Source organism: Equus quagga, unplaced genomic scaffold (genome assembly GCF_021613505.1).
Source record: "Equus quagga isolate Etosha38 unplaced genomic scaffold, UCLA_HA_Equagga_1.0 73442_RagTag, whole genome shotgun sequence".
Lineage (NCBI taxonomy): Eukaryota > Metazoa > Chordata > Mammalia > Perissodactyla > Equidae > Equus > Equus quagga.
In genome coordinates, this window is record NW_025802777.1 from 7,021,250 (window position 1) to 7,041,133 (window position 19,884).

General features: G+C 37.0%; 1 protein-coding gene across 2 annotated transcripts in view; it reads right to left on the reverse strand.

Moving 5' to 3' along the window:
* Positions 1–11,320: 11,320 nt before the first annotated feature.
* The window catches only part of LOC124234291 (MORC family CW-type zinc finger protein 3), a 36,122-nt gene continuing 27,558 nt past the window's right edge, over positions 11,321–19,884 (reverse strand). The window contains exons 15-17 of one of the 2 annotated variants that reach the window (XM_046651575.1): positions 16,946–17,831; positions 15,521–15,678; positions 11,321–12,917 (exon numbers count right to left, since the gene is read on the reverse strand). In XM_046651575.1, the coding sequence (XP_046507531.1) occupies positions 12,764–12,917; positions 15,521–15,678; positions 16,946–17,831 (1,198 nt within the window). In that variant the 3' untranslated portion in view covers positions 11,321–12,763. The remainder of the gene's footprint in view (positions 12,918–15,520; positions 15,679–16,945; positions 17,832–19,884) is intronic. The other variant, XM_046651576.1, reaches the window with a different exon arrangement.

Consider the following 19,884-nt stretch of genomic DNA (forward strand, 5'->3'; position numbering starts at 1 on the left):
AAACCCAGAGACTGTCTTCTGGCCTCCTGTAGTCATGTTCACAAATAATTATAATAAAAAGATAAAGTGCAAGGAGTGTGAAAGGAACAGTGTGCTCTTACAGTTCTGAGGATGAGCTTATTTTGAATCTGAAGGCTCAAAGGATTTGAAGAGAAGCGGACATTTAAAATGGGCTTCAGGTGACAGTTTTGGATAAGCAGCTCTGGGATATAGGGATTCAAGCTAAAGAAACTCACAGTTGACAGTAGAGACACAAAGGGGGAGCAATGGGACAGCCGATGGAAAAGGATGGATGGGCAATTAGCCTGGAAACCTTTGGGCGTGAATGAGCAGGTCATATGAACGTGTGTGTTTCAAAGGCAGTTTTTACTCTCATTCTAAATTAACTGGAATCTGGGTTGCACAAACTAATCTGGGAGTTTGGATGAGATGACAGATAGACACTCTCCTTGTACAGTCTAACAGCGGGTTTCTGGGCCTTCAAGGCCAAGGGACTGCAAAATGAGTGTTGCCCTATGCCAGCCTGCCCCAGGTGACTCTCCCACCCCTGTTTCCCTCTTCTCTCTCCTCTCTGTAGACATCATGGCACTGAAGTCAACAAGGTCTCTTCCTCTTTTTGCAAACAAAAGTTGACATTTCTGTTTTTTATATATTGGCTTCTAGAACATTTTGGAGAGTTCAAAGCTATGGGATTGTTCAGTTCCTGGATTGCTTACATTATACCTCAATTAGCAGAGGTGGTTATAAACACTTTTTAAAAACAGAATTTAACATTTTAAAGTGAGGGTGAGGTTGTAAGTCAGAAGGCAGAAATGGATGTAGCAGGCCCTTTGAAATGGGATAACTTCCCAGATGGAATAATTTATCCATGAGCTTCCTGGAAGGCCAGGAAACAAACACCTGGTGATGCAGAGCATTTACTTGATAAAAGGAACATCCATGTCCATCTGAGAAGTAAACTCTTCCTGGCATGTTTAGGAAGAAGAATTGACATGGATTCTTATATAAATGCTGGTTGATACTTTTAGCTAGTTTTATGAAAGGTATAGAAATTGTCTACAAATGGATGCCTCATGTTGACAAGAATGACTGGAGCCTCCTTAAGCCTGGTTTCTGTGGGAAGCTAGGATAATGTAATCCAGATACACAGCTGTTAGGTATTCTCTCTTAAATCATGGCTTGGATTTAGAGAGCTTGGACTGGGAGTGACTAATATGTACTGCAGATAATCTGGCTGTTTCAAAAGTACAGATTCCTGCCCCCACCCAGGCCCACTGATTCAGAATATCCAGCAGAGGAGCCCAGGCACCTGCATTTTCACAAACTCCCAGGTGAGTCTGATAATCAATCTGGTTTGGAAAGCCCGGGGTTCAGTGTCTCTTGTAACCATCAGGTTTCTCCAAATTTCTGACAAATGCTGTCAATTCATAAATGAATCCTCTGATCATCTCCTGAAGTGCTAGGATTCTAGACTGTGGATTAAAAAGATAAGACATATGCTTAGGTACTAAATATACATGAAAGAGTTGGCTTTCTGGATGAAAATTTTGGGGACCTGACATCAGTGCCTGCCTGGTGAGCCGTCACATGCAGGAGATGGTGGCCCAGAGTGGGGCCCTGGGCAGGGCCAAATGTTTTCTCAAAAAAGAAAAAAGAGGGGCTGGCTCCGTGGCCGAGTGGTTGTTTGTGTGCTCTGCTGCGGCAGCCCAGGGTTTGGATCCTGGGCGTGGACATGGCACCGCTCATCAGGCCACGTTGAGGGGGCGTCCCATATGCCACAACTAGAAGGACCTGCAACTAAGATATACAACTATGTACGGGGCCGGGGCGGGGGGGGTGGGGGGGTGGGTAGGGGTTGGGGAGGTAAAGCAGGAAAAAAAAAAGAAAGAAAGAAAGAAAGAAAAGTATTTGGTTGAGACCCCAGCGTTTTGCACCAGGCTGGACTAAAGAAGTTCTACTGCGAGTGGTTCCAACTAGATGCCTCAACCACCACCGAACTTCTGTGTGAGCCCCAGCATTGATTTTAGCAGAACTGTATCACTCTAAGGGGACCAATGTTATCTGGTCTTGCAAGAACTTTTCTCTGGTGAAAATTAATATAAAGGCAATAAATCTTAACTTGGCTTCAAAAACAGACTTCTCTGAATCCACTCTACTATGATTTCCTTTTCGAAGTGTGAAAACTCTGGAATAAAAATCTGAAGTCAGAATACATACTAATAAAACATTATTAAAGAATAGGAAATAGGAATGCACAAAAAATTTAATAGCAGAAATTGAAACTTTAATAAAGGGTTGGGAAAAGAAGCTGAGAAAATTTTATCAGAATAAAAAGACAGAGGAAAAACAGGAGAAAATGACAGAAATCAGCACAAGAGAATACATAGGACCTCTGGCACACTGCTGGTGGAAGTATAAATCGATACAAATTGCTATGGACTGAATGTTTGTGTCCCCCCAGAATTCCTGTGTTGAAGGCTAATCCCCAATGTGATGGTATTTAGAGGTGGGGGCTTAGGGAGGTAATTAGGCTTGGATGAGGTCATGGGGGTGGAATTGGTGTCCTTATAAGAGATGAAGAAACTTGACACTCTCTCCCACTGCCAAGTGAGGAGACCCTGAGAAGACAGCCATCTCCAAATCAGGAAGAGGGCCTTCACCAGACACCGGGGTCTGCTGGCACCTTGATCTTGGACTTCCTAGCCTCCAAAACCATGAGAAATAAATGTTTGTTATTGAAGCCACCCAGTCTATGGTGTTTTTGCTACAGAAGCCTGAACTAAGACAAATACTTTAGGAAACTGCTCAGTAGTTTCTAATAAAGTCAAAGTCAATATTCCTTGGTATGTATGAAAGAAAAATGCATAAGAATGTATATAGCAGCTTTATACATAATAGCCCAAATTGGAAAGAATCCAAATATCCGTCAATAGAAAAGGTAACCAAACTGTGCCGTATCCATACAATGGAATTCTATTCTGTGATCAAAAAGAAATACTGACACATGCAACAGCATGGATGAAGAAGCATTATGATAAACACAAGAAGAAATTATTTCAAGTGATTGGCAAACAGAAATGTGATGATATCCCAAAGAAACCTTAAACTTTCTCAGTCATCCTGTGGCTAAAGTGATATTGATGTTGTTACATATGTGTATACATACATATGTGTTTATCTATATATTGGGAAAAGCAAGTAAATAATTATATTTTGGGGTTAGGAACCAAGATTTCCAGCAAAAAAGACTAGAAATCTAGAAATCTAAAATCTAAGAAAATTAATAAAATCACTAAATTGGCAATATTGGTATATATGTTCAATATATATTTTCTTTTTTAAAAAAAGAAGGGTTTCCTAACTCAGTCCACTAAAAAGGCCTACAAGAAATGCCCAAACAAGAAGCATTGACTATATCTGTGCCTAGATTATGGTCTCCAAATAGCATGCCCATGCAAAGAACCAGAGCTCCTTGGAGAAAAGGATGTTTCCATGTCCAGAACAGGAAATGTATTTGATGAGCCTGAAACCTTATTATACCAAAAAGGAAGAAAATCATCAGACTATTAGGATTATGTAACAAAAACATAGGAGCCAATCTGAAGAGACCTCCAGCCAAAGTGAGACAATTTAACATTGGAAAATTGCCACAATGGATTGAAACACATTAAATGTTAAAATTCACAAGTTCATAATGATATTAACATCAATAACAAAAACCTCATTGGTTACCTTTGGAAGAAATCTGGAAACGAGGTATGAGTCAAGCATTTATACTGCCTATTCTGTATGAACTGTACCTCAGGATAACTAAATAGGTTTTCTTTATAGATTTCCCAATTCAAAAGGAATAATGAAATTTGAATATCACCATTTCACAACTCCTAATAATGGATTTAGGTGTGATTATTAATGGATGCTAAAATCATTAGGTAAAAGACTGATAGGAAACTTTATAATGGATGGATTAGGATGACAACACCTAAACTCACTGACTAATCTTAACATAACAAAAAGAGACAACTATACGTTGTGTACCTCTTAATATGATACAATAGGAAGAATATAGTAGCACCTAAGAAGAATTCTTCAAAAAAACCCAAAAAATGAAACAGAAAAAGAACTTGAATCTGATTAACTCTGTAGATCTAACTACCAGTTTACAGAAATACAAGAGAGACATTTTAAAAAAATTAATGGTACCCAAATGAGGGATTCTAAAAGAAAAATGTTCTTGTTTCTTCAACAACTAAAAAGGAAGAAAACAAAGGAAGAAGACAAACTGACAAAACTTTAGCTAGATTGACTAAGAAAAAAACCCCACAAATTACTAAAATCACAAAAGAAAGCAAGGATATTACTATTGATGTTATGGAAATAAAGAGGATTATTTTTATGGAAATAAAAAGAGAATACTGGGGCCGACCCTGTGGTCAAGTGGTTAAAGTTCCAAGTGCTCTGCTTTGGCGGTCCAGTTCACAGATCTGGATCCCCGGTGCGGACCTACTCCACCGGTCAGCCATGCTGTGGAGGTGACCCACATACAAAAAAACAGAGGAAGACTAGCACAGATATTAGCTCAGGGCTAATCTTCCTCAAGCCAAAAAAAAAAAAAAAAAAAGAGGATTGGCAACAGATGTATCTTCCTCCCCCCCCCCTCCAAAAGAGAATACTATGAACAATTGTATGCCAGCAAATTGGATAACCTATATGAATGGACAAATTTCTAGAAACACACAATCTATCAAAACTTAATTATGAAGTAGAAAATCTGAAAACACTTAAAACTAGTAAGGAAATTGACTCAATAATCAAAAACCTCCCAACAAAGAAAAGCCCTAGACAGATGGATTCACTGGTGAATTCTACCAAACATTTAAAGAAGAATTAACACCAATCCTTCTCAAACTCTGCCAAAAAATTAAAGAGGAGGAAACACTTCCTAACTCATTCTATTTGGTGCATTACCTTGATACCAAAGCCAGACAGACACTACAAGAAAAGAAAAATACAGACCAATATTATGAATATTTGTGCAAAAAACCTCAACAAAATACTAGCAAACCAAATCCAGCAACATATTAAAAGGATTATTCACAACCAAGGAGTTGTTGTTCCTGGAATGCAAGAATGGTTCAACATACAAAAATCAATCAATGTAATCCATATTAAAGGAATGAAGAGGGGGAAAACCCACATGATCATCTCATTTGATGCAGAAAAAGCATTTCACAACATTCAACACACTTTCATGATTAAAAATAACAAAAACAGTAAACTACAAGTAGAAGGAGACTTCCTTAATATCACAAAGGTAATAGATGAAAAACCCACAGCTCACATCATATTCAATGGTGAAAGACTGAAAGCTTTTCCTCAAAGATCAGGAACAAGACAAGGATACCCAATTTTACCACTTCTATTCAACACAGGATTGGCAGTTCTAGCCAGACGAATTACACAAGAAAAATAAAGACATCTAAATTAAAAAGAGGGAAGTCAAACTATCTCTTTGCAGATGACATGATCTTATATGTAGAAAACTCTAAATATTTGACAAAAAAAACCCTCATTAAAGCTAATAAATAAATTCAGCAAAGCTGCAGGATACAAAAATCACACAAAAATCAGTTGCATTTCTCAACACTAACAATGAACATTCAGAAAGGAAATTGATAAAACAATTCCATTTACAATAGTATCAAAAAAGAATAAAATACTTAGGAATAAACTTAACCAAGTAGATGAAAGACTTGTACAATGAAAACTACAAAACTGCTGAAATTAAAGAAGACAAATAAACGGAAAAACATCCTATGTTCATGGTTCATGGATTGAAAGACTTAATATTGTTAAGCTGACAATACTGCTCAAAATGGTCTACAGATTCAACGCAATTCCTATCAGAATCCCAATGGTGTGTTTTGCAGAAATAGGAAAACCTGTCCTAAAATTCATAGGGAATCTCAAGAGACCCTGAGTAACCAAAACAATCTTGAAAGAGAACAAATTTGGAGGACTCACCCTTCTTGATTTCAAAACTTACTAGAAAGCTACAATAATCAAAACAGTGTGGTCCTGGCATAAGGACAGATATATAGATCAATGGAATAGAGAGCCCAGAAATAAACCCTTGCATATATGGCCAATCAATTTTTGACAAGGGTGAGACGACCATTCAACGGGAAAAAGATAGTCTTTTTCAACAATTGGTGCTGGGAAAACTAGATAGCACATGCAAAGGAATGAAATTGGAATCTTATACCATATGCAAAAATTAACTCAAAATGGATCAGAGACCTAAATGTAAGAGCTAAAACTATAAAACTCTTAGAAGAAAACAGGGGAAAATCTTCCTCACATCAGATTAGTCAATAATTTCTTGGATATGATACCAAAAGCACAAGCAACAAAAGAAAAAATAAATTGGACTTCACTAAAATTAAAAACTCTTATTCATCAAAGGACACTATCAAGAGCGAAACACAACCCACAGGAGAAAATATTTACAAATCATATATCCGATAAGAGATTAATATCCAGAATACATTAAAAAAAACACAACCTCCTGCAATTCCACAACAAACAACCCAGTTAAAGAACGGGCAAAGGACTTGAATAGATATTCTCCAAAGAAGACATAAGAATGGTCAATCAGCATGTGAAAAGAAGCTTACCATCACTAGCCATTAGAGAAATGCAAATCAAAACCACATTGAGACACCCCTTCACACCCATTAGGATGGCTATTATCAAAAAACAGAAAATAACAGTATTGTAGAGAATGTGGAAAAACTGGAAAACTTCTGCATTGCTGATGGGTATGTAAAATGGTGTAGCCTTTGTGGAAAACAGTTTGGCAATTCCTCAAACATTTAAACATAAAATTGCCATATAATTCAGCAATTCCACTCCTAGGTATGTACCCCAAAGAACTGAAAGCAAGGACTCAGAGATACTTATACAACAATGCTCATAGCAGCTTTATTCTTAATAGGAAAAGGTGGAACCAACCCAAATGTCCATGGATGGATGAAGGGATAAACAAAATGTGGTAAATTCATACAATGGATTATTCAGCCTTAAATAATTGATATACATGACAACATGGATGAACCTTAAAAACATTATGCAAAGTGAAATAAGCCAGACACAAAAGGACAAATATTTTATGATTCCACTTATACGAGGTACCTAAAATAAGCAAATTCATAGAGACATAAAGTGGAGGTTACCAGGGGCTGGGGGCCAGGGGGAATGAGGAGTTATTGTTTAGTGAATACAGAGTTTATTTGGAATGATGAAAAAGTTCTGGAAATGGACAGTGGTGATGGTTGCACAACAATGTGAATGAACTTAATGCCACTGAACTGTACACTTAAAAATGGCTAAATGGTAAATTTTATGTATATTTTTCCACAATAAAAAATTAATGAGTTAATATTTGTAACACACACGAAATATTATGGGAGGGGGTAAGTAAATAGGGGCATAGATAAAACAAGATTGACCATGAGTTGAAAATCATTGAAGCAGGATGACAGGTACACAGTTCATTATAATAGTTTCTCTATTTTTGTATGGGTTTGAAAATTCCCTAATAGGTTAAAATAACGGATACTAAAAAATATCAATTTAAGAACACAGTAAATTAGTGGGAAATGAAAAACTACTGCTTAAGAGTGATTACAGTGTATAACACTATCATATTTTATATAAGTACATTTAAGTATTATCATTAATATGTGATATATAATAAACTAGTAATATTGTCCTGGACCCCTGTATTTCCCTACCCAGGAAAAGAGATAACAGGTATCGTTATGTCAGGCTGTGTCACTTCTCTTTCTGTCAGCCGGTTAGATGACTCACACTCCTGGAACTCTGAGCATCTCCCAGCAAGTTTCCATGCTGCAGTCTACGAACACCTCTCCCCGAGAACTGAACCGCCTAAAGTCATACAGGAAACTGGGAACAGTGCGCTACAGTCTCTCAACTGCCTCCAGGAGCACCACAGTTTGAGAGATACTCGACCAAGGGAGTAAAAAGGGAGTCACAAAAACATGGGACAAGTGCTTGCACAGAAAAAGAAAATTGTAAACCCAAATTATTTTAAATCAGCCTTGGTTCAGATCACACTATAAACTTTCAAAATACAAGCCCCAACTTTTTTTTTGAGGAAGGTTAGCCCTGAGCTAACATCTGCCACTATTCCTCCTCTTTTTGCTGGGAAGGCTGGCCCTGAGCTAACATCCGTGCCCTTCTTTCTCTACTTTGTATGTGGGACGCCTGCCACAGCATGGCTTGACAAGTGGTGCATAGGTCTGCACCCGGGATCCGAATAAGCAAACCCCGGGCCGCAGAAGTGGAATGTGTGAACCTAACCACTGCGCCACTGGGGCAGCCCAAGCCCCAACTTTCAACAACACTCAACAGGAAACCCATGGGAGATTAGGAAGACTGTTGGCTCGCATACTTTGTGAATATAAAGCACCATGACCTTTTGTTATGAAGATACAGCCGAATTCTGGATAATATTTACAAACTGAAGACACTCATAACCTAAATATTAGCCAGGCTGGGGTAAAAGTCCTTTTGAGTCAGATTTTAACTCATTCTATATATTGTTACCATAATATTGAGTCCTGACTGCTTTGCAAGAAATGAACACTGAACCTTGAAGTTAAACTTGTTTTACATATTTGAAATAGGAAATTGCACTTACTCACAACTCATTATTATTAGAATATTTGTGTAGGAAATTAACTTCAGTTGTGATTCACATGCGTTTTCTAATGGTTAATTCATTCTGTGGCCGCCGCATTTAGTAACTTCACCTATATTTGAATGGCTTGAATTTACCAAGACTGTCTCTGTTAGTCTTGACTTTCTCCCTATAGGCCAGTATATGCCAAATAAGTTTGTGATCATGAAATTTAATTCTAAAAAGCAACACATACATATTTTCCTTTACTCCAAGCAGGTATTAATGGCATTCCTTCTGTGAGCCATGGCCAATGTCCAAAAGACAAATACACGAAAGACATGAATACAGGAGGTCTCTCACTCCACTCCCATGAGTCTGTTTGAGACACTGTACAAAAATAAGATTTAACCTACTGTGGATTTTCTGAAAGCTAGGAGTTGTCTGGGTAGTGTTTGTACCCACATTAACACAAGCTTTTAGCTTTTTTAAAGTATTAAGACAAAGAACTCAGTAGAAAAGAACAGGCAAAGAATATGAATATAGTACACAGAAAAAGAAATTAAAATGGCCAATAAAACATGAAAACATGTTCAACCTGAGACAAAGAAATGCAGGCTGCCATTTTTTCACATATCAGATTAGCAAAAGTAAGTTTGATGTATAGAGGACAAAACACACACATACATTTATTTTTCATAGGAGTATAAGTTCCTGCAACCATTTTTGGATGGCAACATTTACTAAAATTTACATAGCATACACTGTTTTTCCATCCATATTTACTGCAAGGAATTTATGCACTGGATATACTTGAAAAAGTGTGTGATGTGTTATTTATTAATTTTCACACTAACACTTGTTAACCTCAAAAGGAGAGAAATAAATGAGCATTAGAATATTCATATCATAGAATTACTAAAGCTGTTCAAAAGAGTAATATGGAAATAAGATTTTTATATGAAATCAATTTTAATTTCTCACTCTGATAAAAACCAGAAAGCAACATTTATAAAATTGCCACATCACTTTTCATACCAGGGAACTGAAATCTGTACATCTCATTTTACCACTTACATGGTTTAACACCTTTGTGTAAATCTGAGATTCGAATATAAAGATATAAAATTTAACATAAACTGAATGCATATGTATGAATGTGTGTATGTATGCAGCTAATATTTTCTGAAGGACAAAAAGCAATAGTGGTTACCTTTAGGGAGGTAGTGGGGAAGTCTTTTCACTCTATACTATTCTGTTCCATTTACATTTCTAACTTGGGTACCAGCTCTGCTTCCCTTTCCCCCTCCTTGTTTGCACGTGAGAATGTGGCCATGCTGATCCTGAATTTGCTTCAGGAACCGCTTGAGTTCAGTATCTGTAAATAGTCATTACTGGAAGATCTAGATCAAAGGTTCTCTGCTCCAATGGCACACTGAGAAGTCTTAAAAAAAAAATACTGGTATCTGGGGCCAACCCCAAAGACTGACTTAATTAGTTATGGAGTACAACCCTGCACTGGGAGTCTTAGAAACTCCCAGGTGATTCTAATATGCAGCCAATGGTGAGAACACCAGTACCTATCACTTTACTTATTCCTCAATGACAAATAATGACCTAATGGGCTGTCTGATAAGAACAATCAAGCATCTGCGATCATATGCAGAGTCACCAGCAGTACCTGCCCACATTAGGATTTTGAGACCCAAATAAAGGACACATTCCTGCTGTGTCAACACTTACTTTTACTGATTTTGTAGCCTCAGCTGACTAAAAGTGGGCCTGTTTGTAGGGATTGTGGACTATCTGATTTACTTCCTTAGACTGTTTTTGTTTTAAAGTAATAATTAGTTTAAGCAACACTGTCCTCTCACTAGCCTTTTACAAACTTAACAAAAAAGACAGGTATGAATATTATATAAGCCATGGAAGCCCGTGTTCTTCTGTTAAATTTCTTGTTCACCACATTTTCAAAGAATCCTATCTTGGCAATAATTTCTTAAAGGGCGAAAAATATCTAAGTACTTCCAAAGAATCAATTTAGCAAGCAAGTTTCTCTTACTAATCCTATGATTAACTTTCCCATTAAGCCAGGTAACAGCCATTTCAATGTGTATTTTTGCAAGAATAAAGCTGACCAAAGGGGAAAAACAGCAAATTCCAGAAAGAACTGCTACATAAATATTCACAAACTTAGACATGCTCTACATAGCTGCTATCATTTAGGCAAAGTTTCTTCAGATTAAATGATTTATACAATGAAAAAGTTTCTTCCCAAGTGTAAAATACAGTCTCTTAAGATGAACTTAGATTAATATTACTGGAAACAAAGTCTTAGTCTTCTAAATATAATTTGTAATTAATATAGTAAAATGAGCTCAACTGGAGGGTCTTTTTTATTTGAGGAAGATTAGCCCCAAGCTAACATCTACCACCAATCTGCCTCTTTTTTGCTGAGGAAGACTGGCCCTGAGCTAACATCTGTCCCCATCTTCCTCTACTTTATATGTGGGACGCCTACCACAGTATGGCGTGCCAAGCAGTGCCATGTCTGCACCTGGCATCCGAACCCGTGAACCCCAGGCTGCCGAAGCGGAACGTGTGGACTTAACCGCTGCGCCACCGGGCTGGCCCCTCAACTGGAGGGTCTTCATGGACACAACTTTAGTTTTCAAAATATAATTTGAATATAGGACTCTTTAAAAGTAATATCTGAAGAGTTAGCCATCATATATATATTTTATTTTATTACAAGATATTTTAAAATTTGGGCAGATACAGTTATGACAGAAAACCAGCTTCATACCAAAAATACACTTTCAATTACTTTCTCAAGCAAATAAAAACAATCTTCATTTATTTGCTTTTTCTAGAAGTTAATGTACAGTAAAAATGTAATACTGTATATGACAGACATAATTAAGCATCCATATAAAAGGAACATGAATGTTCAGAAACAAAAGTAAAAATAAATAGCATGATAAAACTTTGAAAAAATAATGCACATTTTAGTTGTGGAAAATATGATTCTTAATTATATATACATAGTTATAATTAATAGAAAGCCATCTCTTTAAAATTGCACAAAACATGGGACAAATGAAGCATAAATTTTATGGCATGTAATACTATAATCCTAGGGCATTTTGTTGCTTAACTCCAGGATATAAAACACTTAGGTTTGTAATATAATAAAAGGTATGCAGTTTTGTTTGAGAAAGACTGTCTTCCTCAACTCACATTAACCTGTAGTAATCCTACAAAAGGCTGTACAGGAAATTTCACAAAAAGAAATATTAACAATTCTTGTGCCCACTCCATGCCGATTAAGCAGCCAAAAATGGGCTTCAAAATAAACGTGGTGGAACATTTCATATTTTTGATACTTTTTTATACTAAGATAATTTCTTTGTTCTATAAAAACACTTTGTGTTTAACCATGATTGGCAATCTCAGCAGAAGAAAAATCCTGGCAAAATGGATGGAGAGTTTCTGCTTACTTTATTTTCATGAATAAGATATTCAGGAGATAAGAATTTATAGAAAAGAAACAGTAATGCTCAATTCACTTACAACTTATCTTATCAAGAGTGTTATTCCATTCTTTAAAAATCCTGTTTAAACTTCTCTGTAAGAAAATCAAAGGTAACATTTCCATTTGTATTATGGCACAGCCCTCAGTTTAGAGAAAAATACACTTTAGGGAACCAGAAAAGATTACAGAAAGGTTAGGGGCAGCCTGAAAACCTCTTGGTGAAAAACACTTAAATCTTCTAGGGTAATAAAAAAATATGTGCAGACTTAATTACAAATATTTACATTTCAGAACAGAATCATGAGCCAGCTATTCAGCCGCTCAATACCAATGATTCACAGGCATTTCAAAGAAGTGAGAATGTGTCCACAGTATTTGTGGCCACGCTTGAATGCATAGAATAAAGATTATGGTTCTTCAGTCTGTTACCTATCATATCTATAAAACAAATTTGTTTACATTTTCAAAACTGTACAACCAAAAGGACTGAGCAAATATTTTTATTATCTCACATAAAATATACTTTAGGTACTACTGATTTCACTCATTTGTTCAACAACTTGTCCTAAAATTTCATCAACTACATCAACATCATAATTCACTTGCTGAAGATCGAGATCAGGTACAATCATGGCCAGCAGCTGTCCTACGTTAACTCGAAGAGATCGAAGTTTGAGGCTGCAAATACAAATATTACATCTATTAGATGAACATTATAATACAGTTTAATATTCATCTAGGGCTTAAAATTTAAGTGAAACATTAATACATTTAATTTAATAAATCTGTTGGTAAGTAGAGTGTTTCATAAAACTAGTGGCTCCACTTGGTTCCAACTAATAAAATTTTAATTTGAGACTGGAGAAAACATGGACTGATAAAATAAATTACAAGATGTTAGTTATAATTTAAAATATTGTTATCACCTGGAAAACAGTAGGGACGTACTACTAGAACACTGGTCTAAGACTAAGAATGCATCAGGAGATTTCCGCTTCCTTTTGAAGATGAACCGAATTGTTCCCTAAAACATGTTCTATGAGATATCCATTGTTGTAGAAGAGGAAGAAGAAATGGTTCTGTGGTCAAATAGGCTTATAAAACCCTGGGTTAAATAATGTTAAACAAGACTTTTTAAAATGCATGACTTCTTTGAACCTTTCAAATGCTAAAGTTCACTGTCTATCCATTTTACTGTGCATTTATAGGTGACAGTGTTTTGCTGAAAACCCTGGATTAGATCATCTTTATCATTTCTTTCAAGTGTATATACACGGATCTGAATATCAACATTCTAGACTTTAAATACCTACAGCTATATAGTAAGTAGCCTTTGCTTCAAAGATGGAGTGAAACACACGGATGAAGAGAATGTCACTGTGGCTCTTGTTCTGCCCCCCTCCCAGATACAGAAGTCCACATTGAGTTTAGATACTGATCTTTCTCTGGTGGAAATCTCTGAAGGGGCAAGATGCTCATCCTTGGGTTGACAATGCACAAAAATGTGACTTTAAGCATGTTTTGTGAGCTTGCATGGTTAAGTTTCCATCGGACCTTTGATAAAATTTTCCATCATTCCCATGCCAGCCATTTTTCGTTCCACCTTTCCCAATCATCTTTGATCCGAGGTCCACGGTCTAAATACTTTTCTGCTTTGCTTTCCTGAAGTTATTAACCATCCTATGTCCTACCAAGAATATTCCCTTTGTCATCTACATAAAAAGTAGATGAAAGACTATGATGACCCTACGACCCTCTACCCATCCTTTCCTTTAAGTCTTTGATTGTCAGCGGCTAATTCCTCCTGTCTACTGGACATGTGACAGATTCCTATTTTTGGCATACAGAACAGCACCATCCAAGAGAAATACTGTGAACTCCATATACAATTTTGAAATGTTCAAATAGCCACATTAAAAAGTAAAACAGCACAACCAGAGGCACTCACAACTAGAATCTACAACTATATACTGGGGGGCGTTGGGGAGAAGAAAAAAAAAATGTAAAATGAAACAATAAATTTAATCTGTTATATATTTTACTTAAGTGATATAGCTAAAATATTTCATCATATCAAAATATATTATTAATGAGGTATTTAAAATTCTTTTTTGTTTACACTAGGGCTTCAAAATCCAGCATATATTTTATATTTACAGCACATCTCAATTCAGACTAGTTAGATTTCAAGTGTCAGTAGCTACATGTAGCTATACTATTTTGGAAAGCATAGGGCTAAAAGATCATCAGTTACTCAAAGTTTAATGTGCAATGGAATCACCTGGGAGATTAAGTTTCCAATTTAATAAACTGGACTGAGGTCCAAGGATCTGCATTCTTACAAGTACCACAGATTCTTGTGGTTCCCATTTTCAGAAACACCAAGTGGGATTTTTTCTGACCCCGTGCCCTCCACGCTTATATGTACTGCTCTATTCTTTCTATTGCCATGAACAGATTTAATGAAATCCTTCAGAAACTTAAGCTAAAAAGCAAAGTAATAATATAACTGATGTCAAGTGAGGATGACAACAGTACTTTTAGCTCTGAAGTCTTATCATACTAGCAGGAAGAGTTGTACAATTTTAGCCCTTAATGTCTGTTTTTGAATGTGAGTCATCAACACACCACCACTGTCATCCCCTCCCACCTGAACCTGTGCCTCCCCCACTCTCAAAAACAAAACACATCGAAACAGAACCCTAACCCCATTTTATATCTTGCTGAGATGGGTCCTCAATGATTTACTGTTTTCTTATTCTGACAGAAGAAACTTCTTCCTAATAATCACATGGACTATGGCAATTTTTAGTAATTTTGTTATTTCCTAAAAGTTAAGATTGGAGAGGGCATGTAGTAAAATGAGGATAACAAACCACGAAAAAAATGGTGCCAGGTACAAAAGTAAAAGAAATCAAGGTGAAAAACTAAGTTTCATGAAATATTCCCTTGTCTTCTAGTCATGGCCAAATTCATCCCATTCTTCAATATCTGGTTCAATTTTCACTTTCCCCCAAAAGCTTTCCAAGCCACTCTGACCACTCAAGTGCTTTATTCCCTCGAAATTCCTATTTCACTTAAGTTAAACCTAAACTGTTCCTTAAAGGGAAGGTTGATCACATGTACTTCTTTTGCATCTCTCTTTGTCTACCACGATGTTGGGATGAGAGCAGACAGTCAATAACTTCTTTTGACAGAACAATATCTGTTTGATGTCTGCTAGCAAACAGTATCACGCCAGCCACAACTGCACCCCAGCCAAATGCCTCATTTAATATTACCTTTCCCCATCAGTATAATTTACAGACTCCTCAGTGTTACTCGAAGTTGAAACATCCGTTCCTATCTGTCGACTTGTAGATTTTAATTGTTCTATTTCAGTCTTCAGTTCTTCACACTGTGAACGGATTTGTGATTTTTCCATTTCCAATAATTCAACCTGACAAAAAAATTAATTTTATAACTGTCAAATTTAAAAGTACTAACATCAACGTACAAGTTTAAGCTAAGAGATGTAGAAATTCTGCTTGATGAAAATTACCACCAAAAGATATTACACAAAAAAATCCAATAGCTTTCTATAAACAAAGCTTCACTTGTTTAATTTCACCTCTCCATCTTTTTACATTGAAAGAATATAAAACGTGAATTACCGCTTGACTAAAACAAATGGACTCTAAAAACTGAAAAACCAAGATAAATGCCTAAATTATGCTGAAGTCAATGGCTTTCATTTCTTGCACACTCACCAAGTGTAAGTTGTAACAAAGTTTATATTGATTTTTATATATTTTGTTGTCTAGCTCCTAAGGCAATACATCAAGATGAACGTCTGAATGAACAGTTATGTCAACAATATTTCCAGGAAGAAGGGACAATACTGCACCATACTGTCATTTCCAAACTCTTTTTAGCAGAGAAACCCTCCTTTCAAACATCATGTAAATATAACACATAAAATAGATTTTTTTAAAAAGGCGCCACCCAAATCTGAATTGGGGGCATGTGCAGAGGCTACTAATTGTCTCCTGGTGGTATCTATAGTTTTTCTCCTTTCTCAGTAAAAGAACCCCTGAATAGACTACATTTCCAAGGCACCCATTAGCCAGATGACCAAGTTCTGACAGATGGACTATAAGCAACTTTCAGGACCCATACTCCTCCTCTTTCCTGCTGCTTGGAATGTACTACATACTGCATGCTGAGAAGCAAAGCAACAACGCAGAAGGAGCCTGTGTCTCTGACGACTGTGGGGCTGCCAGTTATTTGGGGTTTTATGTCACATGCAAACAAACCTAATCATAACTAATATAGGGTGCATCTATAAAATGAGGATATCTCATCATCTACCCTGTATGGTTATTGTAAGGCTTATAATAATGGATGCAAAGTTCCCACGATATTTAGTAACTGAGTGTCTCAATGGGAATGATATTGGTAGCTTTAGCAGGACAACCTTTCATTGTACAGCAATGTCCTGTGCACTAGAGGGCATTTACCATGCCTGGTCACCACGATCAAATTCCAGCAATGCCCATCTCCACATTTCCATATGCCCCCAGTTGGGAACCAGTGGAATAACAGATAGTCAATAAATGGAAATATTATTAGGTGATTTATTCCTAACTAGCAACTGGCAGTTCTTTAAAAGTTCAGATGCCTCTGGACCCCCATGACCATCATTATGTTGAATGATGATAACTCACCTCACTTTTAAACTGGTCCCTCTCGATGCTGCATTTGTCCAGCTGCCTGAATACATCGTCAAGCTGCACAACCATTTCATCCACTTCACTCTTACTCTCACTACTGGAACACTGACTGCATTCTGCCTTGACGTGCTGCAAAGCACTACACTGTTTTTTCAGCCTTTCTATTTCTTCCAAAGCTTGCCTATACTGAGAGACCATATGATCTGGACTTTCAGATTTACCGTTAATACTTTCATGTAAAAATAGAGCATCAGTTTCGGTAGATTGATGGCAAGTTTCCTTCTTCACGTATTTGTCATTCATTTCCAGTATCCTCTGCTGTAACACTTTGATTTGGTCAGTAAACACATGACATTGTCTTTTATAATTTTCTTTTTCTTGGGTAACTAGAAGCAGCTCATTTCTCAGTTCATTTAACTGGCAATCAGCATCACCCGCAGATTTATCAAAGGTTTCCTGGGTTTCATGAGTCTTTCCTTCAGCTTCCACGCAAGATGGCAGCACAGCTGTATCATTTCTTGCATCTATCTCATCTTCAACAGTCTCTTCCTTTTTAACAACCAAACCTGGTACTTCAGTCTGGGTAGCTGCAGCAGTTCCCTGATCACACCTGGATGATGACGTGCCTAGTGAACCAATCTGGCCACAAGATTCATTATCACCCACAGGCTCGGCTTGAACACTGCTTTGCTCAACATGACTCTGTTCTGATTTCATTTCAATATCATGATCTACAGCAGGCTTGGGAGTACTGTTTTCTTCTAAGATGATAACATCTTCATCATCGTCCTTATAAGCTGAATTTTCAAATGTTTGATTACTCAATCTCTGATTCTTTGCATTCAAAATTGAAGAACGAGTAGAGAGTCTCCGTTTCAGGCTGGAAAAAATTTTATGTATAAAATATAAAGTTATAAAATACAGATATGGACAAAATGGATGGCCTTGAAGTAATCTATCTTGAAATTCTAAGAAATGCCCATGCTCATTTTTAAAAAAATGATATATTACACAGTACTGCCCAATGGATTGAACAAAGTGGAGATTATTTTCTCCTTTTACAGATGAGAAAACAATTAAACTACTGAGATCTCTTTAGAGTACCAGATCTATACACCACCAAACATCTCTTCATTTGATGTCCTCTGGCCACTTCACTGTATACATGTCCAAAAGAGAATGCCATCACCCACCCCAGGTCCGCTCCTTCTATGCTAGAGCTCAATGAATGGCACTGCCATTCCCGTCTGCCCATCTTAATTTTTATTGGCATTCAGTGATCAAAGGTGAGCCACAAAGTAAACGAACATGCCCTATCCTTTCATGTAAAACAATTTTCCCTGTATTGAAAATTGCCTCATTTTCTTCATCTGCTTAGTTTTCTGTGAATGTATCACCAATTGATTACTTTTTGCCCCACTTAGAGGGATATATGTACAGATCCACTCTCTAGCATATATATGCTCCAGAAAGTAAACTTGCTACCTTCTGACAGAGGAAGAGAAACAGCATTGCCAGACTTTGCAGGTTGGGAAGAGGCCTAGGGAACTACTCTTCCTTAAACTTTCAAACAAGCCTCCTGTTCCCACCGCTGTTTTCCACCTTCAAAAGTACCTAGTGCTCCCAAGTTCTGAGATTGTCTAGAGATCTAGAGTTAATCGTTTAACTGGGAGTTGCCCTATTATTTTTCCTACCAGGCTAATTCCTATTTGTCTTTCTCAAGACTTAGTTTAGGCACCACCTTTCCACAGACTTTGGCTCTATGAATTTGAGAATAAATACAGGCTTTAAAAATTAATGATGGGGCCGGCCAGGTGGCGTAGCAGTTAAGTTCGTGCACTCTACTTCGGTGGTCCTGGGTTCATGAGTTTAGATCCCTGGCTTGGACCTACACTGCTCATCAAGCCATGCTGTGGCAGCACCCCACATACAAAACACAGAGGAAGATTGGCACAAATGTTAGCTCAGCAACAATCTTCCTCAAGCAAAAAGAAGATTGGCAACAAATGTTAGCTCAGGGCCAATCTTCCTCACCCAAAAAAGAAAATTAATGAAAATTTTCTGTTCTCTTCTTCCATTTGGATGGCACTTGTAAAAATAAATTCCTTATCTTTTGTCTGTAAACTTTACAGATTTTACTTTTTCTTACTTTGTCTGGAACCATCTTTATGAAGAAAAGCCAAGAATATTAAGATTAAAAAAAAATGCACACAAGTTCTCAGTTAAGTAGCAATCCAGCCCCAAACTGAGCCCCCAAAATGTAGGCTATAAACAGCAAACTATTTTAGAACATGCCCTCCTTGGTGTATATATGCATAAAGGCAGTTATTTCTAATCTTTTCTGAGGTCAAAAAGTCCTGTGAGAATTTGATAAGGCTACACAACCTCTCAGAAAATCTGGCCCCACCATCTCAGAGAACCTTGTTTCAACAACAAATATCAGGTGTAGTTGGTCTGATCTACTAGTTTATTGGCATCATGCCCTTTCTTCTTTACCTATGTTCATTCTAGTCCCTTTGAATGGGCGACCTGTGCAGAGTACTGTTTTCAGAATTTCAGGAACCAAACTAAGTAGTACCCCCTCGCAAAGCCTTCCCTGACCATTCCCATCAGGAGACCTAACTGAAAAATGCACATATCACCTTACCTTTCTTTCTCTCTTCCTTCTCCATCCACTCACCCAAAATATACAGCATGTCATGGGCTATGCTAAGAACTTATGGGTTATACTTGACATTACTGTATAGTATTGTGCTGTTAACTGCCTCATGTTTTTCTTTTACTTAGATACCGATAATCTTTAAAGCAAGAATTTTCATACGATATGGAATTTCATAGCGGTAACAATTTGATCAAATCCACAGGAATACAATTAATGTTTAAATTGATTTAAATAGGTGGCATAAGTGGGGTGGGGTTAAGTTTGGACAATA